Source organism: Morchella sextelata (assembly GCF_020137385.1).
Source record: "Morchella sextelata strain SCLS chromosome Unknown scls_11, whole genome shotgun sequence".
NCBI classification, from domain to species: domain Eukaryota; kingdom Fungi; phylum Ascomycota; class Pezizomycetes; order Pezizales; family Morchellaceae; genus Morchella; species Morchella sextelata.
Genome location: NW_025408626.1, coordinates 69,899 through 94,809, shown reverse-complemented (window position 1 = coordinate 94,809; position 24,911 = coordinate 69,899). Strand labels below are relative to the sequence as shown.

General features: G+C 44.3%; 5 protein-coding genes across 5 annotated transcripts; 2 read left to right on the top strand and 3 right to left on the bottom strand.

The window, feature by feature from the left end:
• Positions 1-176: 176 nt before the first annotated feature.
• On the top strand, positions 177-542 carry H6S33_001471 (uncharacterized protein; the record flags this gene model as incomplete). The annotated part of the gene is made up of 1 exon (XM_044833002.1): positions 177-542. One exon carries the CDS (start codon positions 177-179, stop codon positions 540-542), a length of 366 nt encoding a protein of 121 aa, XP_044693532.1.
• Positions 543-2,745: 2,203 nt separating this feature from the next.
• H6S33_001470 (uncharacterized protein) lies at positions 2,746-2,953 on the bottom strand (the record flags this gene model as incomplete). The annotated part of the gene is made up of 1 exon (XM_044832990.1): positions 2,746-2,953. A coding segment is annotated over one exon (208 nt), but the record flags the coding sequence as incomplete, so codon positions are not given.
• Positions 2,954-5,682: 2,729 nt separating this feature from the next.
• H6S33_001469 (uncharacterized protein) lies at positions 5,683-7,671 on the bottom strand (the record flags this gene model as incomplete). The annotated part of the gene is made up of 1 exon (XM_044832979.1): positions 5,683-7,671. The coding sequence occupies one exon, from the start codon at positions 7,669-7,671 to the stop codon at positions 5,683-5,685; it is 1,989 nt and encodes a 662-aa protein (XP_044693530.1).
• Positions 7,672-11,343: 3,672 nt separating this feature from the next.
• H6S33_001468 (uncharacterized protein) lies at positions 11,344-15,445 on the top strand (the record flags this gene model as incomplete). The annotated part of the gene is made up of 4 exons (XM_044832968.1): positions 11,344-12,346; positions 12,404-13,330; positions 13,403-14,167; positions 14,265-15,445. 4 exons carry the CDS (start codon positions 11,344-11,346, stop codon positions 15,443-15,445), a joined length of 3,876 nt encoding a protein of 1,291 aa, XP_044693529.1.
• A 6,443-nt stretch (positions 15,446-21,888) lies between these two features.
• Positions 21,889-22,215, bottom strand: H6S33_001467 (uncharacterized protein; the record flags this gene model as incomplete). The annotated part of the gene is made up of 1 exon (XM_044832957.1): positions 21,889-22,215. One exon carries the CDS (start codon positions 22,213-22,215, stop codon positions 21,889-21,891), a length of 327 nt encoding a protein of 108 aa, XP_044693528.1.
• Between the last annotated feature and the right edge of the window lie 2,696 nt (positions 22,216-24,911).

The window sequence follows — 24,911 nt, the reverse complement described above, 5'->3', positions numbered from 1 at the left end:
CAATATGTGGGGAATGGGACAATTACACTGTATCACGTATCGACAGTCCCCTCACTCGATTTTATTACGGCATACTTCTCTGCGATAGTATACAAACCAACAAGGCCTATACTAATACGGCATATACCATTGCGGATATGGTGGTTATCTCCAAGGACGCTATATCACTTTGAGCAATGGCTGGCGACTTGGATGATGCCCAGAATTTCGAACTCATCCGGGCAGTTATTGCATCTTTTTCCTCGCTAAGGACAACTGGACCAGAAGATGTTCTCAACGCCACCGTCAACTTAGAGAACGCCGGTGTACTTCATTGCACACTCCTGATAAAGCCCACAGATTTACAGGATAACTCTCAACACCAGTCGAAATACGAAGCGCCTCTTTTGGAAGGCAATGGAAGCTATTCGGCCGTCCAACTCATCGCAGAATTTCTTAATCTCTTTGTGACATATCTCTGGATGAAAGAGTCTACTGTCACCAACGATGATTTACGTGAGGATCTATCACCACCAAACAGTATTACGACTGCGATGTGTTAGGCCAGGCAAATTAAACTGTTAGTAAAATCCTGAACCCCCGAAAAAAGGAAACTAAGTATGATAGCTTTACTAATGCTTTGTTTGGATTCGCGACTAAATAGATTATGATATTCCGCTTGCAATTGTTAATATGAAACTAAACGACGAACATTGTTGTACCCAAACATTTTATTCGCTACTACCACCAGTGAGTAAATTATTCTTGACCTTGCGCTTAATTCCTATCCCTTCTGCTGTTTTCAAGGTTTTCGACTTTTAACCAAGCTGGGCAATAGTATTGCTACAGGCGACTGTCGTTATCCCATAATAGTCCCGCGGTCCATTCATTGGTGGTACAAACGCCACTAGCTTCGAGGGGTGCAGAGTTAGGAGTGTAAAGGTGCTCGCCACAGGTGTTACGATTAACTTGTATTTAACCATTGTCACGTTGCGACTCATACGATCATCATTAAATGCACATCTCACAGGCCTGGAAGAACTTCTCAATAGCCAGAGGTGCTATTTGCCATTGACAAGAGCCACAGTCGTCCTTGAAGCCCCACTGTGTGAAAACGAAGGAAGGGATAGACCTTCATTCTCCAATCCCGTCTCATCCCTAATTTCATTAAATTTTATCTCGTTGCGCAACCTCTCTATTACTACATGTATTTACAGAAATGATCTTTTAAATTCGATATATATATAGACCTTAAGGTCAATACGAGTATTTTTCTAGGCCCGTTTAAAGGCTTATAAGCCCAATGTTGGCCTTTTTGATAACAAGACCCTATTAATATATTGGGTTTTCGGTCCTTTGCGAACTTACATGTATGGTTCCACTAAACCTTAGATTTTGTTGATCTGACCATTATATCGGGTAAGACTCAATACTTCCCGGGTAGGCCTATTTTCACTAACTTAGCATAGGAGATTTCTCACGAATATATTTATATAATTTAGAATTAAATATAATGTACACATCGATCGTTATTCGCCTAACGCTCGCACGCCTGCCCACCTACCCACCTCCATGTACCTACCTCACCACATGTGCCAACCCACCCACCTTCCCATCTATCTGCCTGCCCGCCAAACAACCTACCTGACCACATTTCCCGAATTCGCTGGGTCAAATGCTAGTCTCGTAACCATCCCCTAGTACTAGCAGCACGCAGAATCATGAAATATCACTCGGACATATCATGTCATACACGAGTGTTTCAAATGGTAGAGGGGGTAGAGGGGGTTCCAGGTCATCGGGTCCCACTACGTCTAGGGTTCGATTTTCCGTGAGACGCATACGGGAATATCTGGTCTCCCCCCTCTACCTAGTTTGTGTAGCTGCTGCGCCCACGACGTGGTATCCTCATAGAAGAGTGTGAAACACGACACGATGACTAAGCCTACCCCGCCAGACATAGGTGGACTCCGCCGGGCGCGCCTAGATGGCACTTGGCAGATACTTGTAGGCGGCGACCGGGCCACCTATGACCGACGGGGTAGCAATTATAAATAAACTGTACGATAGAACTTAATAAAATCATCTTGATTTTCATAAATAATCCTACGTATAAATTGCACGTAGCAGTAGCTATTACCGACGGATCCAATTTGACGTTTGGAGCGAACTAGAGAAGCCACGGCTACTTGTGTACGTAGATGATGGCTGGATGTATCATGTACTATGTCGAGCGTGATTTAGCTGTAATATGAGCGATGTAATATAAAAGTCTCTGTGCACGTGGCCATGTATATATATTATTCCTAGCCCGGACCGGCGATGGCGTTAGCGGGATAGGTGGCCGTAATGTCATCATGTTTTACCAGACCCCTAAAATCTGACTGTGAATATACCAAATGTTACGCTTTTTCGTATCTGTTTGTCATTTGGCACTCCTATAGTGGAAATGTTGGTGGGGAATAGGATGACATTTGTTGCTGGTAAATCGGATATATATATATATTCGTAATTCAAGGGTAAGATTTCATGATATACGTAAGGATGAAACTCGCTACTATCAGTGCTAAAAGGCACCCCCGTACGTGGATATTATGAATGGAGTATATTATGTTAAGGATTTATTACAGGCAAAAAAAGATTGACATTAGAGAAAGGGAAAAGTTCGTAGATGGAGCACATGTATTATATCCATTTATTGTCGACACAGAGACCCTTGACTTCACAAACGTTTATATTGCTAGCTCTAAATGGCTCTTTGATTCGTTAAGCTCTTCCACCACTCACCACCCTCCCGCCGGGGCGAAAAGAAAAATCGAAGCGAAACGAAACGAAGCTTACAACGAGGCCTGATACATCAGCAGGCCCCTCGGGCCAAGGTTTATCGAACCAAGGGTTATATAAGTAGAAAGAGACGTCGGACATCGGCATCCTATACGGAGAGATAGTGAGGGAACAATTGACCTTGATCAAACTGCATATTGTACATAGTGTTAATTTAGCTATCGATATCATCTTTTCCTAGCTTTAGGTGACATGGGGCCAAGTATAGGAGGTCTTTGTTCCATACATATATGATACAGTCCCCGCCATTCCCACGGTACCTACTTCCTTCATTTCTGAGTCTTGGACCGACAGACTATCGCGGGGTTGGGGTTGAAGTTTGGTTGCAATGCTTGTCATATGTCGTGAGCGCAGGGCAACCAGTAGTGGTGTCTCGCCACCAGAGTCCGCTTTGTTCACATCCACCCCTTCCACGGCCAGCAGCATGCGCACAATATCCACGTGGCCGCCTTCCGCAGCATGCAACAGTGGTGTCCGGATCCCATCACCACCGCCTTAGTCTCAATCAACCGCACCTTACGTATACCGCCATCGACGTTTACGACCATCACGAGCATTGCCCCGCCAAATTGTCATAGATTCCAGGCTGGATATACAACGTACCCATTAACTAAATCAATTAATCCAGAACAGTGTGCAATCATAGAATCTCACTCGAAACACCAGCTCAGCTCGGCCTCGCCCTCGATCGATTCGACATCAATCAATCGCGACCACGACCTCCACCGCCACAAGGACACAAGGACTACATGTACCATACCACCTCAGCCACAACCAATCTTTCCGAAGACGACCTCCAATACGACCACTAACCCCCCCGCCATTGTTACGAAAAATCCCGAATCTCACCCGCTCTTCCACCACCAGTACCACACCCACAATTCGACCGTCTACCTCCTCCCCCGCCCGACCACCACCAACTACATGCAACATGATCACTGCAGGACCACAACTTCAACAATAAATATCAGTGTAGTCTACGAGGGGGCTCAAGACAAGGTTTAAGGAAACCCCCGAGGTGCTCCGGTTGGCCTTTGTCCTTGCCGGCCCCCAAGACCCGGCATTTCTGTCATCCACTTATCTCGAGGTGCACGTGTATCAGAAAATGGCTGAGCTTCGCCGGGGGCGTATATCTCGTCTGGCCGCGCCAAGCCCATCCAACTGCGACCTGTGTGAATCTGTGTTCTTTTAGACGCCGTTGCTTGGCTGAAATGCCTCTTGTGTGTCTTGGTCGCTTATAATGTGACATGTCCTGTTGCCTGCTTTGGTGGGGGTTCGCGCCTCCGTATCAACCTCGACACGTTCTTCCCTCTGTCCTCCCACTGTCCTCCTTACACACCTAACCACCTACCTATGTCCTCGAATACATTCGTTTTCGGATCCTGGTACCTGTACGAACATATATTATATAGACCGCCAATATATCGACGCCTGAACCAACGCCTGACCCCCGCACCAAATCCACGTCTATCCCGACGTTCTGAATCAACACTAATTCTGCGCCTGGTTCTGCACTTGATCGACGCTGAATCGATATCTAACCGATACAAAATCAACGCCTGATTCTGTACAAAATTATCGCTGGGTTCGACAGCAAATCCACACCCGAACTAGCACCGGAATATAGGCAACTTAAGCGGGCAAGCGGGCCCCGGGGGGGGGGGGGGGCGGGCGCAGGCATATCTGTACATAAAGCACCATAGAATTCAGGACCAATCCACCCGAAAAAAAACATGTCCTGTCGAATGTAGCCTTTGCCGAACGACCTTAATTCGCGAGCGAAAAGGGCGCCAAGCCGGACCTTTACCGGGCAATATATTACCGGACGGGAGTCTCCTAGTGCCAGACCAGACGTGCAGCACGAAACCGTCCCACCTGGAATTCGCTTAAGGTCTTCGTAGATCGATCGCGGCCAGGGTTTAGCTGTACATACTAAAGGTTTGCAGGCTCCTTTGGCTCGCTTTGTTGTGGCTGCTGTTGGGGGACGAGAGTTGTTGTGTCCAGATCATGGAAGACACCTCGCTAACAAGGTATGCATAAGGCTGGATGTATCCCTTCATTTCCGTGGGGGCCAACATGGGGGCTGGTGCCGGCAGCTTCCTAAATAAATAAAATTGTGAATTATATATTCGATATATGTGATCATGAATGAGCTCACATCAGGATTTGGCTAATCTCACGTTGTGTCTTTCGGCCCGGCCCAGCACTGGGGCGCGCAAGGGTCCGCTGACGTGGGGACATATATACTAATACTATTTAGGCCAAGCCTAGATCAACGGACCTCAACGTCATCCCCGATCGCCGCCCGCCCGCCCACCGGCCCGCCCACGGCAGACATCCCCATTTGAATTATGGCAGAACAAGGATTTCAAGGCGGGTGAGAGAGGCTCTGCGGTGAGGTGAGTGTATACTAGGACGCGAGTTTAAAATGGGAAACTCTACATGTCTTGATCAAGTCATGATCTGGTAAACATGCAGCGCACATGTACAATTAAAGAAGTAGATCAAGAATTCAAACACTAAAGCAACCATTTCCCCGATTTGTTCATAACTCTGAACTAAAACCTGATGACCCCATCTACACTGAAGGAATCTCGTTTCATGCCTCGATGTGATCATATATGAATTAAGAAATAACACTAAACATAACGTTGCGGGGAGAACGGGTGTAGAACATGGGTTTGTTGAGATGTAAGCCTCACCATCCTCGATCCTCATAGCTTATACGAAATACACAGCATCCCATCTTATCCGAACCATGATTCAGCCTCCCCTACAGCCTAACACATCGTGATACTTTGATCTATCCTCCCCTCCGGCCTAACGCCCGTGGTAATTTGACTCATCCTCCCTTATGGCCTAACACATCGTAATACTGTTTGGTATTGTCGCATCGTATAATGCGACATTGGTGATGACTGATTCTTCGATCCAGAAATATGTGACAAAAACGTCGAAAAATGCTGCGAGTAACTGAATGCCGGAGAATTCTCCATCTTTCAGTAGGGGTACTTTGTATTTGGCCTCCCGGGCACTACCATGTGGTGAATCCGGAAGCTTCATCAGGAGCATGCAATCAAGAGTACCATCTTGACATTTCACGGTAGCATTACAGACATCTTCCGCCTGTAGTGTCTTGAAGAGAGGAAACAAATCGGAAACAAGTTCGGGAGACGCTATCATTGCCCAGATGAGATCTTGAGCACGGTTGCCGACAATTCCACGAAGTGACACGGAAGCCTTGGAGATGAGGCCCATATCTGCAATGGTATAACGTGCGACAGTGCTAACTTTGATGTTTTGGAGATTGTCGCAAAGAAGCATGGCGTAGTATAATTGAGCAATGGGAGAGCCGCTGGATTGTGTTCCGATGTAATCCTTCCATTGCTGGCGGACCTCTTCCGAAATCACGTGCGTACATGCCCGATCGTCCGAGAGAGGATCAATGTGCTTCATAAGCTCATAGGTGTCGCTTCTGAGGCATTTCGACGGCGACCAGTAGAAGCCATCGGGCTTCAGTTGCAGATAGGCCTCTTTCAAGACTATTAGCTCTGCCTCGGCCATACGGAAATCGCCAATTTTGTATGGATAGGCCTCTCTATCCCAGTCGTCCGGATCAACATATGTGCGATGAAGTTCACGGCAATCGTTGGGGTTCAGCCCTCGGCTGATTATCAATTCTCCCTGCACAACTTTGGATAGCAGCCCGGGACACGGTGTCAGTACCTCTAACTTCCCCTTGGCAGAATTGCTCTTCAGACCAAGAAATTCATCGAGCTGCTTGGAGAACAATGACGACTTCTTTCCTTGAGACTCCGGGGGCGCTGCGGTACGTATAGCGTCAGGGTGATTCTTCTTCTTTCCCCATAGCAGCCTCCGAATTTCATTATCGTCCAGACCTCCTTCCATGACTTGATCACATATCTTATCTGTTGAGGTTTTCTTTTTATCCGAATTTTTGTTGTCGAGCCGAGAATCCGAGCTGCCTCCTATATAGAGGGGTTTGTCATTGGGAAGATACCAACCGTTGATCGAATTCCAAGCTCTCGTTTTAAGGCAGACATGTCGGGATCGGAACTTGGAATTGCTATAATACTGATGTAATTCTGGAGTCAACATGTCTTTGAAGGCTGGGGTTCTCTTCCGGTACTCAGCAATGCAACCATCAGAACTGGCCCTGAACTGTATCCAGCCCAATGGTCCGTGCCATTGACTGGGGAGTGCCATTGGTTTGAAGTGGATAAGTGCATCCTTTTCCTGTTCGAGCACCGATTGAAAACAGAGCATCGAACAGATTGCCACCAGATCACTTCCCTTCCAGCGCATCGGAACAATGCCGTTCACCAACTCGGGCTCAGCTTGCATCGTATACAAGCTGGATTCAGCGGGATTAATCGTTAGTACATCGAGAAAGTTGACCCAACTCGCTTCCACTGGCTGCTCATCGTCGGCGAGGTTCCTTGGACCAAACTTATGAGTATGTAGAACGATCCCCTGGGGGTTCCAGTTGCTTTTTACCAATTTTGGCAAGCTAATGGTCGGTGTTGTGATTTTAGTTTGCATCATTTTTGAGAATGACTGCGCCACAACCTTTTCTTTCCATGGGCCGAGGGATTTCTTCGAAGTGCCCAAACGATAAAGTTCACGCCGTTGGATTATCTGAATAGCTGCAGCCCATACCGTGAGGAGTGTGATCAAGGCTGCAAGGGCTGCTATCCCAGAGGAAATAGCTGAGACCAAGTCGGTCGCTGAAGGCGCGCTGTATGCATTGCCACCAGTAATGTAAGGATCACGTTGTACATATTCAAAGCCATGTTGCTGAACGTCGTCGCGCCCATGTAGGTACATGTTTGAACAACACTATTGAACTCATTAGTTGTGGGATTCAAACCAGATGATCAATTGAGGCATACATATTACTAACGCGTATTCTAATCAATAGAAATCGGAGATGTTTGGTTGAATGGGGTCCTTAACCAACTATGCCATAGATCTGTGTATGGGAGTAATATATCTTGATCTCTGGATCGTGGAGATGGAGGACGTTAAAACAGTAATAATCGGTATAGTATTGGGCAGGCCCGGAATGTGGAGATCTAGAAACCATATGCACGTACATACTAGAATATATATACGCGGGATCATATATCATGCGTAAATATATGTAGATATTATAATATGCCACGCTAGGCACCTACAGGTGGTATCGATGCCTAGATGTGCATGTAATGTGCTTCAGCCTCCCTAGCTATCAACGAGTAGTTAGTATTCATTTCCTGTCAGAGTTAAGCTGAGCTGGTAATTACAATCATGTAGAGTGCGGAGTTTTCTTTTCTTTACCAGCGCAGCCGGAATATGCCTGATTCAATGGTAAACTGAAGTCAAAGCAATCCGGCTATCATGTGTGCGCAGCGTGTAGGCTATGGCATAGTGTGCAGATTTTGGAGCGGCCCAGGAGGAGTTCAGTATAGGTTTTGGTTCTTAGTGAATCACGGAAAAAAAGCTCATGAAACTAGAACCATCGAATGATAGAATGTGATGATAATGGTGATCATGATAGAAGGTCGAAGAAGAAGAAGAAGAAGAAGAAGAAGAAGAAAAGAAAGTAAGACAAAAAAGAAAGAAATAACTACACATACATGTGCGTGGGGCTTGAGTGGTGGGGACACAGGATTCGCTGTGACGTGCCCTACCCGCAACCGAGTATGTAGAGTAGATTTGTCAGGCATCTACATAGGTAGCCTCTGCATGCGCCATAACGTGCGCATGCGCACAGAAAGCTCGCTGATCTGCAGCCATTGAAAAGGAGGGGAGTGGGAGGGGCAAGAAAAAGCAAAAGCAACAAGCAAAAGGAAAGGAAAAGGAGAAGGAAATCCCTCACAGCCACGTAAAGTGGTATGAATGTACTACCGTAAAGTGTGAGGAAAATAATATAACAAATTCCATGAACTGAACTGGGTATCGTTGAGCCTCAATCCCTCAACGTACCCAAATTAAAGCGTGGCTACATGTAGGTACATATTTATTAAACTTATTCGTCTGAGTTCGACTATTTTTTGGCATTCCCGGATTGGACTGGTCTGCATACTACCGAAATATGCGATTTTCGCCCATATGCAGACCCGGTTCATTCCGGAGACGTCAAGAAATAACGAGTACATGTACCTACAAACATGTATGTACGTTGGCGCTGTCAGAGTAGCATTAATGCGTTTACAATTTGCAGCCAGGCGCCGAGGCAAGCTAGGCGGCGGGGTACGTCGACGTAACCTCAGCTGTATGCAGGGTATTCTCTGCACCGCCCCTGCAGCTCAATTGTTGATGATGCATCTCGTGGTAAAAACAACCAATAGTTTATCCAAGTGAGTGATGCAGATAAAGGCGCCGGTTCAGGATTCCCAGAGATTTGGAAATTTTCTATGTTGGTAAATCGTGCTCGAGTCATACTCTATTCGCTACTAGGATAGTAATATATATTGGCAAGGGTAGATCGACGAGGCTGCTCGAAGCGGGCAGAGACAAGTACTGCCTCGGACTAGGCGTCGATCTCTGCCTCGTTTATCCCATATTGCCTTGGGCATGGCTTGCTGGTGAAGAGTGAGACTCTAATGTTTCTATTAGCAACACCAATTATTGGCCCCACTGAATTCAAGATGACCTAGATATGTATAAATGAACGAACAGACCGGGGCAACCAGGAAGTACATATACAGTAGTTTGCCTCGTGGACCCTCGTACCTTGCGTTCTAGAATCCTCTCGAGGCAGGGCGTTGAAAACATTGGGGACTACAATAGTAACAATACTGGTGCCTACGTATATCGGATTCCTGAAATCAATACCCCACAGATAATATTTATGATTCACTGTCATCGGTATTGTGGCTCAAGTCTTTGGGGATCTATGGAGGAAGCTATTGAGCTGAGCTATAGCTGCTCTAAGAAGTAATAAGGGCTTTACATGTAGCTAGCGCAAAATCTATATCTAACACAATCGAAAGTCTGTTAAAGTCTTATAATTATCGAACAGACCGGTACCCCCTCCCCGGCTTCAAGCTCCCTGTTCTGTGGAACCCAATCCAGTTGTGCGAACCAAAAAATCCAAGTGACAAAGCAAGGATTATTTGTATGGAGCGGCGTCACTCTGCCATAGAAACTAATAAAGTATATATATCTAAAGTAAATATTGCATTTTCTGGTTCTATCTGCTACATGTATGTATGCGAATACTCTCCCTTTCTAGAAGATCGGGACCAGGACGATTGGGTGAGAGAAGCCGCTTTATTGCTTCTTCGGGTGAACTACCTAGATCAGTGCTACAGTATCTTGCCTGATCATGATCACTCCTTGATATATACTGCGTATCTATAGTGAGAGATATCCAGAAAGTTAACCAGTGCGCACGTACGTTTTTGGTAACCACTCAGGCGACCAAAACTCATCGAAAACCATGTATGTATGTACGTACCCACACAGCGCATGGATGGCTAAATGTTCCCATATATTGTGCTTATTGGCGAATAGGAATTCATTCATGAAACGAGCTTTCCCGCCTAATTGACTCGAGCGGAAATGGCGGATCCCGAGTAGTTAGACTCTTTGGTTAACACCTTGCGCGGCTTTTGCGAACTTCTCGAAAATGACAAGATAAATTACATATAGTCTCGCGTATAGGTAGCATTATATCCTGGAGCGATTAGTACGGCCATGCAATGCATCGACCCTCTTCACCTACAGATCACATTATTGGGGAATTAACTACATGTAGATTATTAGCAACACTTCACTATCATTATATATGTTGGGAAATTCGCTACATACGAAAGCTAGGCTAGTAATTTATTCCTTGCCCACAGCTGAAACTATATTATTTACTGCAATTAATTGGCCATAGGTAGTGTAACACATAGTGAGTGCGCATGCCGGGCAGTGCTGGGCAGTGTTGCGCACAAAACATCAGATACCAAGTGCAAGGCGGTAAAGTCTGTCTTGAAGTTCATGAAATCCAAGCTTGAGGCTGAAGCTTCAAGTTTGACTGGCTCCCACGGAGGAACCACAGTACAATAGAGATGTTTCATATATCCCACTCGCTTGGTTCGCATTGAATCGAGGTGCTGTTGTCTGATATATCGATGTTATGCATATGCATGTGGCAGAGGCTACCCAGCGAAGCTTATGACTTTCAAGTATGTATATACATGCAATTGGGAAAAGCGGGATTGACATTGCAGTGGATACGTTGTAGTAGTGAATACGTAGAGGGAAGGCTGGAGTTATCGAGTTCACTATCATATCATGCGTTGTTTCATCGCCTCAGTCATTCAAGGTTCAATCAGCTCTTCGAGTCGAAGTATTAAAAGGTTTATTTCCCTCCCCCATTCCTGTGCAGGCTACATGTATATTCAATTTCAACACGAATAAGCTTAATTCACACAAATCACAGTGTTCCCCCGAAGCTCCTAGATCCCCAAGTGCCCCTCCCGGAAACTCCCTCCAAAAGCTCACTCCGGAAACGCCCCTCAAATGTCCAACCGCAAACCTTTCCGGGGATCCTCCTCAGAATTCCTTCGCGTATATCCAGCGCAGGCCACGGGGTCGTCAAGCTCACGCACACCTTCGCCTTCTGGCTCCGCGTCAACAGCTGAACATCGACCTCAAAGCTCTTGTTCTGATACAAGTGGTCATGGACCTTCAAGTTCAACCTCAAGTTTATTAAGCCAGAAACCACCATCGGCACCTCCAAGCCATCCTGAAGCCTCTTCTATAAACGATCCTCAGAGAACTCCTATCTCGATTGAGCTTCACGACGATATCAGTGGAGAACGCAATAAATCCTTAGAGAACAAAGACTTATCCCATGATACCCAAGCAAACCAGGACCTCAGAGACGGCAGTGATGACGCCAATAACAACAAGATGAATCTCAACGAAGAATCTCCTGAAATTATCAACCATAGCGAAGCTCCGAACCACGCGCTGAGCCTCAATGAAGCCGCTTCCTTGGATACGAACGCCAACAACATGGCTTCTCCGGCTAGCGATACGAACAAAGACCCGACTCGCGTCCCCGATGCCAGCCAAGATACTTCCCCGAACTCACCTCCGCCTTCAGACAGCAAGGCTCGTGAGACGTTAGACATAACTACGGAAAAGGAGCAATCATTGACTACTCATCATGATGAAAACATATTTCAGAATCTCACTTCCGCTGGAGGACTCATGATCAGTATAAACGATGAGGTGAAGTCCCCAACCGCTAAACCAGAGGTGGATCCCGACGAGATCGATCCTCATCCAAATAACCGTTTCAAAGGAAAGGCATCACCTGCCCAGGAAGAGTGGAATAGGCTTAAAGCACAAGGATTCGAAAACAGTGAAATTGATGAGTTGATGGAAATGGTTGGCCTGGAGGAGGTCAAGCGGCAATTTATAGCAATGAAAATTAAAGTCGAAACCTGCGAGCGCCAAGGTACTGACCTCAAGAAGGAACGATTCAATATAATTTTTCAAGGAAACCCAGGGACAGGTAAACATCCAGTATGACCCAAACCAAACCAGATTGTTAATAAACTGACGGACATAGGAAAAACCACCGTTGCTCGTATTTATGCAAGGTTTCTACATACATGCGGTATCATAGAATCCCACTATGTCAAGGAAACCTCAGGGGCTAGGTTAGCATACCAAGGGCCTCAGATTGCCAAGAAAAAAATAAAGAAGATGATGAAAAACAGGAGGCATAAGGGAGGAGTCCTATTTGTGGATGAAGCCTATCAACTTACAGCAGATCACACATCGAACGGAGGACGGCAGGTTCTCGATATTCTCCTTACAATGATGGAGAACTATATTGGAAAGTTGGTGGTTATATTCGTTGGTTATAACAATGAGATGCAGTCCTTTTTTGAACACAACCCAGGGCTATTAAGTCGCATTCCGTATACCCTACAGTTTGACGATTTTGATGATATGGAGCTTTGGACTATCCTACGCGACGGTATCAACAAAAAATACAATTCAAAGATGAAGATCACAGGCGGTATGGAGGGTTTGTTTATGCGAATTGCTATCCGTCGACTTGGTTACGGCAGAGGATTTAAAGGATTTGGAAACGCTCGTTCTGTTCACAATCTGCTATCAAAGATCTCCGAGAGACAGGCGAGGCGTTTGGCTAAGGAAGCCAGTTGCGACTCCAGTGCACTTGAGTCACTGGATTACTTCCGTTTCACTAAAGAAGATCTGATCGGACCCGAGCCTACTGAGGTTTTGAAGAAAAGTAGCGCTAGGATCAAGCTAGAAAGTCTCGTTGGACTACAACAAGTTAAGGAGTCAACTAGAAATATGATCGAAATTATTTCGACAAACTACCTACGAGAACTCAAGGAAATGAGTCCACTTAACTTCTCTCTTAATCGCGTTTTCCTCGGGTCACCGGGAACTGGCAAGACTACGGTAGCCAAATTATATGGCCAGATTATGGCCGAATTGGGACTTCTTAGTAACGGAGAAGGTTAGTCATCCTGAAATTAAAATACACAGCTCTGTTGAAAAAGTTAAGTGACTCACATATTTGTGTGGTTAGTGGTCATAAAAAACCCATCGGACTTCATCGGCCAGTGCTTAGGAAAGTCAGAGGCCAAAACAAGAGCCATCCTAGCATCAACAGCTGGAAAGGTCTTGATCATTGACGAGGCTTACATGTTGAACCACGGTGGAGCCGAGAGTGATAGTAAAGGCGACTCTTACAAAATGGCCGTAATCGATACACTCGTTGCGGAAGTTCAAAGCGTCCCTGGAGATGACCGATGCATACTCATTCTTGGCTATGAAGACAAAATCAAGGATATGTTCCACAATGTCAATCCTGGGCTGTCCCGAAGATTCGCCATAGAAGACCCGTTTCTTTTCCAAGACTTCGATTTGTTACAGTTGAAGGAGATCTTGAAGATGAAAATGGAGCAGCAACACCTAAGTGCCACAAATGAAGCTATGAAGGTCGCCCTCGAGGTCTTGGATAGAGCTAGAATTCGCCCGAACTTTTGCAACGCGGGAGAAGTAGATAATTGTCTTGCCAAAGCGAAGCTCAATTACCAAGCCAGGCAGATGAAGGAGACCGATCGGCACAAACGAGCTTACGATGCCAAATTTCTCCCAGAGGACTTCGACCCGGACTATCAACGTAGTTCTAACGCAGTTGAGAATTGCCGAAAAAATCTTCAGGGAATGGTGGATGACCACATCATCAGTAAACTAGAAGGATACCAGAGCCTCGCATCTGCAGCGAGAATCTTTAATGTTGATCCCCGTACGCAAATTCCCACAAATTTCGTATTCAAAGGCCCGCCAGGTTAGTACAGTCATTTCATATTCTGATATACTTCGTTACGCATCCCATCGCAAGGCGTTCAACATATTTTGATTGTATATAAACTGACTTTATCAAGGTACTGGGAAAACAACAACTGCTCGAAACATGGGAAAAGTGTTCTACGATATGGGGTTTCTATCCACGGATGAAGTGGTTGAGTGCTCTGCTTCAGATTTAATCGGTCAATACATGGGACACACGGGTCCCAAGACGAGAGGGCATCTGGATAAAGCCCTTGGTAAAGTCTTATTTATAGACGAGGCCTACCATCTGATTGAGGGGCAATACGCCACGGAGGCGGTTAACGTGTTAATCAACCGTTTAACAAATCCAAGGTACGCTCAAAAGATGGTCGTCATCCTAGCAGGATATAGCCAGGATATGAACTGGCTCATGACAGCCAGACCTGCTCTCTCGGGTCTTTTCCCTGAGGAAATCATCTTTGAAAACATCAAGCCTGATGCTTGTTTGGCTCTATTATCTCGGGAACTAAAGGATAGAAATATCCTCGTGCCCTTCCTCCAGCATCCACATGGCGTTGACTATAAGAATATACTGAGCCTTATGAGAATGTTATCACTTTTTCCCTCATGGAGCAACGCTCGAGATATAAAAACGCTAGCCAAGGAGATGGCAGGGTATGCTTTCAAAGAACCGCTCACCGGTTGTCTAACTCAACCTGTTCTTTCACCAGATCAAGCCAAGAGTTGCATGAAGAAAATGATAAGCATGCTTTACCAGAGAAGTCTGCGCGTCGAAGAGGGCTCAGACATAAGACGGCCTATATGCTTCCCTCCAGAGAGCAAACAGGCGACGTGTAACGCCCCACTTTGCGAATCCGCCCCTGCAGCACATGGAGTCGATCAGGAAACAGTCTCAGCAGAAATCTCCGAGGAATTGAACCAAACCACACCGGAACTCCAATTTGCGCATCCCCATGAACAAGCAGACAACACCTCTGAACCTTTATCGAATGCTATCTGTCTTAGACCGCTCAACCCTGAGGGTATCCCTCGGGAGGAGGATGTACCAGATCATGTCTGGAATCAGCTTCAGGAAGACATCAAGGCTGAGAAAGATGCGAAGGTTAATCAAACATCGGAAGAAAGACAGAAGAAAGAAAAACTCCAAAAAATACTTCAGCAGTCGGGAAGTTGTATAAACGGATTCGAGTGGACTCCGCAAAGCGGTGGTTATCGGTGTGCGGGTGGGGCGCATTTTGTATCCCATGGAGATCTGGAGCGGCAAATGAATTGAAAGAAAAAAACAATCCGTAAACTCATAGTTTCGCTTCATGATGGGCATTATCTACTAAGGCGACGCGACTATTCTTTTTTATCTCTCTCTTTATACACTACATGTACTTTACCTTTTTATATCCTTTCTTTTAATATTTCTTAGTTTCAGGGTATTTTTCGTGGAGGTCTAATGTGTCATCATGGTATACCTATTGCATGAACCATCTTTTATGTATTTACGTTGTTTCCTTGATCTAAACAGTATCCCTTAAACCGTCAGGCCGAATTACAATCAGAGGGACTTAAACCCTTTTCGGAAACATGATAGGATCAACGCCTAGAGACTTGAGGTTGTAGTCTTCATCATGCGTGACAGGTTGCAACAGAATTTCAAGATCAAGCGCTACTTATATCACGACTACCATAAAGGGTTTAAGTGTCTCGTTGCAATTCGGCCTGACGGTTTTAAGGGATAGTCTTCATCGGCGTGGTCAGGAACATTTATGATTGGTTGAATAGTCTGCATATATACCACAAAGAACTGCTCCCGATACCCGGGAAGGAAGGGGAGTTGATATAGAACGGGTAAACAGCAGGTAGTCTTATATATATCAACCTTGAACTATCTCGAGGAGAGTAAAACCACATATATCTTCTTGTGAGCTACATATTAATACATATTTAAAGCTCTTTATTGAGAAGAAAGAACTGGTATATATCATAGACAATTGACTTCGTAGATAGATTGGACAGTATTATTTCACTCTCTCGGGCTTCAGCAAATCTAGGTAGACAACCTAAGACTAACATTGTATTAGAATTATAGTGAACTCTGGAATCCTATTTACTCACTACATGCATATTGCGGCCGGAGGTCGCACTACACTTGTAATGATATAGGGTAATCTAGATTGATAAATTTGAGAAATCCTGGCGTTCAGACTGCCTAACGGTGACAAGAATTGGCAATGATATACCAAATTCAGATTACTACATAACCCACCTCATTTTTCTCACTAAACTTGTTTACGGCTAGACGCCACACTCCCCCCGTATACCATAATTCCATACCGTTACCTTATGTATCCATTCAGTGTCCGATAATTACTAATTAAAAGTAGTTACCAATTTAATCCACCCGGTACTCTTAAAGTCAAGGGCCTAAGTGGCGGCCTGGGATAGCACAGAGTGGACTGGATGGCCTACCCCCTATGGTACAGAATTTGTGTGGGAACTTGCTCAAGTTAATCAAAAAGGGGGCCAGATAAACCTCGCAATCTTTTAAACTTGGGGTTATTTGTTGAAATTAGCGTCTTCGCGCGCTACAGTAGTGTTTCCCTGCGAGATGGGAGACAGGAGTGGATGGCTCGCACTGTATCTTTCCTTCTACTCTCGTTGTCTCCAGGCTTTTTAATGGGCGGCCACATATACGGGCCGGACCGGTCCAAATATACGGGCGGTGGGCCGGGCTTGGAGTTTTCTCTGCTGGGCTGGGCCGGTCCGGATGGGTTTTGGGACCGGTCAAGGGGAATAATATATGGGCTAGTTTATGACTGGATTTCTCCACTCATTATGAGGTAAATCCTGAATGCAACAATTTTATAATACCTTTTTTCCTCTCTCGAGTTCGATGAATATCATTGGGGGGCCCATATATTTATATTTCCGTGACCGGTCCTCATGGTATATAGGCCAGTCGGTCCGGGCCCAAGCTTTGGTGGGCTGGGCCGGGCCGGGCCAAGGTCAAATATGGACCGGTCCAGCCCATTAAAAAGCCTGGTTGTCTCTTCTCTTCCTTCTTCTGTCACAGAGAAAAAGTCCAACACGATCGTTCATCAAAGTTCATCAAAAACCTCTACGCTTTCAACATTGTTTACTATTTTGGGAGTTGTTTAACATAAACTTTTATCCTAGCTACTTATTTAAATTAAACTATGTGCTGTTTAGATTATAATAAACCCTACATGTGTTAATTTAGATATATCTAAGTTGCCATCTTTGATATTAAACATCTAAATGCTTAATTTATATTAAACCTATCCTCTACATAGTTTAAACAGATCCAACTTAAATACTTTGACATTAAACTCCCGAATATTTTGTTTATATTAATCTATGACAATAAGAGAAATAGTAATAGCTCAAAAATTTCAGTAGTCAGCCGGTTTATATAGTCGGACCGGTCTATAAATAGTCGGACTAGTCCAGTCCAGGTGATTCTCTCTATGGTCCCGTCCAATCCGGAGTTGGAAATATATGGTCCAGCTCAGTCGGAGATAAGCTCTGGATCGGTATGTAGAACTTCTCTCACCGCGCGAATTGTAAGAGCGTTCGATCTATCCACCAGGAAGTATGATTTGAATGCCTGTCCATCAGTCACCTGTTTTATCGGATTATATTACACGAAGAGTCACCCGCTTAACAGATGTTTCATATCTCATTCAGCAGCGACCATCAATGTTGGGTAACTGGGTCGACGGTTCTTACCAATATCAAACCACAAACGACGGACCCGACTCCTGTCTGCAGAATACCTCCGGATTTAATCTACGTACCCTTACCATTGTAATATTTTCCGCCTTGATTGATTTGATGCTATTCTAAAACATAAACCTCAAATATATATTTACAACTATTAAGAGTGAGCTACGTACTGGCAGGTGAGAACGCTATCGAATACTCCACATCTTGAATACTTCCGCACCTGAAGGCACAGGCCTTAACCCTCTTCCGTCTGGGGCTACTCGCTTCTTTCATTTGGTGTTATGAGAGTTGTAGACAGCGGCAGCAGACACAGGCACGTACTACTTAACTACATGTACATGCATATAGTTCTCAATATTAATATGAGCTCGATCGAGTGGCATTTATTGTGGAGTTCGTGGTCACAATGAAGTCAATCAATCCGGCACCCGGCTAGAAAATATTATAAGCTTAGGGTTAGATTAAACCCAGGGGTATCCTACAGCCAATCCTTATCCGTGAAGGGTAGATTTATAAACCTTTGCGCTTGTCTTATATATGCGCCGCCAAGACACGCGTTCCGAGTCATGAGACATCACTCGCCGACCAAATCTCTTAGCGAAAGGCCTGATCAACGTCGGACGACAAGCGCAAGGACCGGTCCTGTCTCATTCTCAACAAGACAGTCTCAAGACGTCCCAAAACATCGTAAGATGTTGAAAAAGATTTTCCAGGCGGAGTGTCTGGTACATGCATTAATATGTGTATAAATTGAAGAGTTCATGCAAACCCTAACCCTAATTCTCATTTGATCTTTTTTTTTTTTTTTTTTTTTGTTTAATTCATTAATTGATTCTCATTTGATCCTGTATACTACAAGGCCTCTAGATCTCGAGCTGTGGTCTCGAGACTTTGCGCGATACCTACCCTAATTCTCTTTAACCACAAAACCATGTTTTCCCAGATGCAGGACGAGACGAGATCAAGGGAAGTCTCGTCTTGTTTTGTGTTGTGTGCATCACTGGTTGCGGGCTGCTACATACTGTGTTTTGATCGAGGGTGGTCTAATCTCTCTTGTCGGAAATCCTCACGCTGTGGTTCGTCCCTGGTTTGCATGAGGAGAAGCTAGTTAGCCCGGGTCTGGGGTTGCTGTTGTTTCGGTTGAGCCTGTTCAGGCATCACTGGACTCCTCACGCGGTAAGATTAATTCGGGATAACGCATCAGATCTTCACGCTACTATTATATCCTTCATCTATAAATTTATAGCTACCTTATTGACATACGTATACGTGACCCATCATCCTATTACGATCATGCAACGGCTTCAATAGCAATAGCGCCGTGGTACCAACCAGCCTTTGCAGGCCCATCTCCCCAGAACGCACTAGACGTAAAACAACACCCCTCTCCCACTGGTAACTGGACCCAGGGCCCAAACGTGCTTCTAATTTAAGGCACGACTGAAATGAAACAAGACATGACGGAGCCCGCTGAGAATCAAAATCTTCCACGTATCTGAGGTACGATATGCAAGCGCCGAATAACACTACTGGTGAGTCCTGAACGGATGTAGTAGGTCTTATTTGCGAAGAGGTAACATGCGACCGAGTGTCACGAAGTCAACCGCTGCTGTCTGGCCGAGGGGACCGGGGAGCTCGAATCACCTGTGGGATAATTGGAATACTGTCACGAGCACTGTGGTTGGGACAAGGTTTCGTTCTGACTACCCCCCCGTGAGAATAGTGCTCCTGACGCTGACACAATACTGGATAAGGTATAAAATCTCTGACAAGTAAAGATTTTGGGACAAACTGTGCGCGCTGTGAGATTTTCTTTGTTTTTGCTGTTCCGAACGGAATTAGAGCGAACAATTGCAACGATCGATTCCTTGCTAGATGTGTGCAGAGATAGTACGAGAGTGAATGAAGGGGGGAACGCCTGGTCATGGACCCAGAGATACCAAAGTGCCTAATAGGTTTTCGCTAATCCTGACCGCTGACAAAAGAACTATGGGACACGTGAAACATGGGACAGATTCCAACTGACATTGTCAAAAGACCCGAAAGTCCAAGATAATTTGACGTCGCCGACATCCGACATCTCAATATTCACAGTGCTCGTGAAGATACTTTAACGTTAAAACGGGGAAAAAAATAAGCGTTGGTAAAGGCTTAAATAATTATTATATAATCGTTATTTAATCATTATTGATGGATAACGTGTTTCACCGTGGAAGCGACCGTCACCGGGGAAACGATCAATGATCGTGCAACAGTTCGAGGGAAAATAGTTATAGGAGAAAAATATGTAAAAATTTAAAAAAAATCCAAAAAAATCATGAACGCTTCCTAGAAGCCCGGGGTCGCTAGCTCTTCCTAACAGCGCCCTCCTCTAGTCCCAAAATCTTTAAAACTGAAATAGTATCCTCCAAACCCGGGTTCTCCCCCTCCTGTCTATCTGCTTGTAGTTCCTCCCCAGAATCCTCCCAGAACACTCACTTTCTTCATTTATTACAGGTATTACTATCTTATTCCTTGTTCTTTTACTTTTTCGCATTCCAGTGGTTGCGTTTAAGGATGCGGGTTGCTTCTCTTCCTCCTTGATCTTCCGTAGGGCTGACCTCTCGGCAGCTCTTGCTTTTTTCTCGGCGATCAGATTTTCTTTTTCCTACTGCGCACCCCGTAACTTGAGGACATCCTCTACAGTAACTACGAGAGCTTTTGATAAGACTTTACGGCTTTTAATTTTTGCTAAATCTCCTGCCTTTGCCTCTTTTTCCTGTAGTGTTTTTATTCTTTCCTTCAAAATCACTACCTCAGCCATTGCTGTTGCTGCCTCATTGGCCAGTTTCTCTACCATTCCCTTTGTAAATTCTGATTTTGGCGTCCGGTTGGTAAAGAGAGATAGTGTCTTCCGAGTATGGAAAAAAAGACTTTTGCCGTGTTGAGGGGTGTTGGGAAGATGTAGGGAACCTGAAGAAAATGTCTTTTTAGATACAGGCTTGGTTTTTTGAAACCCGAGAATGGTTTCCAATGTGTTCAAAACCCGTTGAGGGTTGTGAGGGTGTATTCCATTGACTTCAAACGCGGTTAGGACATTTTTTTTTGTGTATGTAAGCTCCCTAGCCTTGACTATCAAAGGGTAGAATGTTCCTTTATGGATACCGGCTCCACCACCTTCTAGAAAATCATCCAAGAGAGTGGAATAATTTCGTTGAAGGGGTCCAAATATTTCTACATCGAGTGGCCGTAGTAGATGTGTTGAATGAGCAGGTAGGTACAGCGGAATGATGTTATTATTTAGACAATGATCGAAGAATTCCCAGGTGACGTGAGAGGTGTGCCCATCCAGAATAAGCAATCATGTATCGGCACCGCCATTTGCACTTATAAAAGTTAGATATCAATATGATATGGGTAAGGAGTGACAAGGGGATTAACGTACAGTTCACGGGTATTTGGTTCAAAGTTTTGAGTCAAATATGGTAAGCCTAATTGCTGATTTAACTACCCAGTTGTCGAGACGCTAAAGTATGCTTTATCGGCCTCTTCCACCAATGCAACCCAACCTTTGTAGATAGCGACACCTTTAAAAATAATCGAAGGCGGTAGTAATACTCCTCCTGCAGAAATCGTCTCAATTAACGTAATCAGCTCTCTAGCTCCATCGTGTATCTTGAAAACTTTTTTTTTCCCCCCTTCTACATATCACCTTTACACTAGCCGATCAACCCATCAAGAACCCCTTTTCGTCTATATTATATATATTGTGCGGAAGGATTTTGTATTTTGTAATAACGGAGAATAGCTATCATAATATGTGTTAGATACTTGCTTGATTAATAATCGACAGATCCTACCTTTTTGAAGAAATCCTTCAAGACCGCTGGTTGTTTGCATAGCCTCACTGCTTATCAAGCCTTACAGCAAATTTGGAGTCAAGCCCGGGGTGCATAGCTAAGAAACCTGTCGTCCAATTCTTTCCTATATCGACTGCAGTTATAGGTTGAGGTTTTTTCTTGGACCTAAAAAGCTAGTGGCCATATCCTTTACATATTTCATTCTAGGCGGGAACCCCCAATCATCTAACTGCAATATCCACCTCACAATCGCCTTCTCCTCCCAAGGTGTTAGTAGTTGCTGATCCACCTGTGCAGCTCCCTTTGCCTCTATGCCGGCCAACCTATTCCGTAGTTTGCTGTAGATAAGGTCATAAGCAGTAGCAGCATCTCGTATATTTTTGAAATTGGACGCTTTATAATTCGTTATTGCTGCAGCGACACGATCCTCAACCTCACAAAGTGATTCCTTCCGGCCATGACCCATTTCTACTAACATCTAGACGGGGTTGGAAGGCCTTCCAAGCAGTCCTAAAGGGTCGAAGTACAGTCTTAAAGGGTTTGACAGCGGGTCCAAAGAGTTAAAGAGCGGCCCCAAAAGGTTCACCTGCAGGCTTGAAGTGTCAATTCGAAGGGTTGAAGTGTCAATTAGAATTGTTGAAAGAGTACAGGCGGATTGCTCACTTCCGGATCCTCGAAATCATTAAAATCTGTAGGGTAAAATGATAGGTCATTTTCACGGTGACGGTCGCTTCCACGGTGAAACACGTTAACACTTATTTCCTGTATAATTGCTTATTAAGCTCTTGGATTGGATAATTATTAGCTACAAAAACAATTATTTTATAATAATAATTATGCCCATGATAGTGGAAAGAAGAAAAAGGGGGAGTTGAACCCAGAGCCTTGCAGGTAGCGTATACCTCATACTACCCACTCAACCATGGGAGAACTAAAATTCCGGTGCTGGAACTCATATACAGGCTAGATAGCCGATAAAATGCTAGCAAAATTTGAATTTTAAGTCTTATATAAGCATTATTCACCAAAAGACCATGTTTGATGAATAAGAGAGATCTGGTATAAGGGTTTATAATAATCATCTAAATTTAATGCATATAGGTAAAATGGGGCTTATACAAGTCTTGTTTTAGGAAGACCCTTAGAAAAAATAGAGCTTTAAATCCAAATAATGCTAAATCTACCAAAAAACGCTTATTTAAGCCTTATTTGTAGTAAATCGTTACTGGAGGCGTATTTTCTTTTCCGCATTTCGACGGTAATGTAGGTTTTTAATGAACTCGTTGATTACTACATAAAAGGTCATGCATGTGTATATAAATTATATAAACCTCCAAAGAGCATGAATTGGATATGAAATGTACAGGTAGAGCCCTTCAAAGCCGTGTCTCTTGGCAATCTACCTAACTACTCTTCGATACATATAGCTCTTAGTCAACTCCAGGATAACCTTGATCCAAAACAATATCGATTTCTCGCCGTCCTCTAAAGAATTAAAATCATGTTCGTGTGTTTCAAACTGCCCCTGAAGTTACCAGATAACTACACATTGGTGGGCATGTCCCATAATAAAATTTAAATTTTCGACTGACCCTTCAAAAGTCCTCTAGAAATCTTGTTGGATCATGCATCTTTGCCTTAAAACCCCCACTTTCTTCGATCCACTGCAACATCCCTAACCAACAATAAGAGCCCAAGGCTATATATATCGGATTGTCGATCGAGTATAGTCCACTCATTCTTTCATTGGGCCTTGGTGCACGTGCTTCGGGTGAGTATCGAGTTCAACCTTTTCGGATATCTCACCTTTCCCATCCACTCTTGATGCGTTAAACCCACCGACGTATATATAGGTGAAGGGTATTCGTTTCCGTCGAGCTTTGTCCTCTATTTCCATCCCAACATATAATAACATTACCGCTATGCAAGACTTTATGGAACCATCCGGTTAGATGGAGAAAGAAGACACATTCTGCAAGAGACCTTGCAAGGCGAAATCGTGCTTCTAGGTTGAATTGTTCGTGGTCCGGAGGTTCCCAGCTCGTTTGAACCTTTCAGAAGGGATCGAGTTAGTCTAGGATTGTCGTTCAGTGTGTAATTTGTTGTTTAGACTGGGGTTCATATATATATAACATGTACTCGCATCAAGTATGTTTTTACGCAACCAGCAAAACATATAGAATCTCGAGAGCTTTCCCATCTCCCCTGAAATTATGCATCTTTTATCTAGACACCCGAAAGATTATACAGGCTAATTTTAGGCCATATCCATAAAGAAGGAGGCGACGGGTGTCTTAAAAGTCTTTGTATTGCTTTCCTCTCTCTATCAGCTATAGAAATGAATCAAGTGATTCATTTCCCATAGAAAACCTTTCTGAAAATGCATCAATTGATTCATTTCCACAGGACGCGTAGTGGAAATCTATTTTTTTGATTCATTTCTAGGGCTTCGCCGCATACTACTTAATATTTTGCATAAGAAAAGGCATTAGCATAAGCAGAAGAACAAGTAGAATAAAAGAGGTCATAAAAGACCTTTCTGGTCCCCACGCATACCGGAAAAATGCATTAGAAAAGGTATCAAAAAAGATATCAGAAATGACATCGGAGAGGCCGATTCCGGATCCCCCCGCAGCCCTGAAAAAAAAAATCTCAAAGGAAATCAAAAAGACAGCAGAAATGCCATTAAAAAGGCAGTAATAAAAGACTACTACAACCAGTAAGGTACTCACCGGTACAGGTAGAAGGGCTCTGTACAAGACAAGATAAAGGCACAAGAAAAGACACAGGAAAAGGTACAAGAAAAGGTACAAGCACATGGCATCGTCCAATAGTGTCTTCATAATCCCTTTTCCTATATCTTTTTTAAATCTTTTCTCAAGCTGCGAGTATGAAGTAGATAGTGCTTTTTTTTAATGCCTTTCCTCGGGCTGCGCGGGTACCAAAAATGTATTTTCTGATGTCTTTTCTGATGTTTTTCTGATGTTTTTTCTTATTCCCTTTCTTGTTCCCTTTCTCATACCAACTCTCGCCCATAGTACTAGAATACATACTAGAAATGTCTTTCTTTGCGTTCTTTCTTGTGCCTTTCCTTGCGCCTTTCCTTATGCCTTTTTCTTGTATTATATAGAGCTCGCCTACCTATACCGGTGAGGACATGTA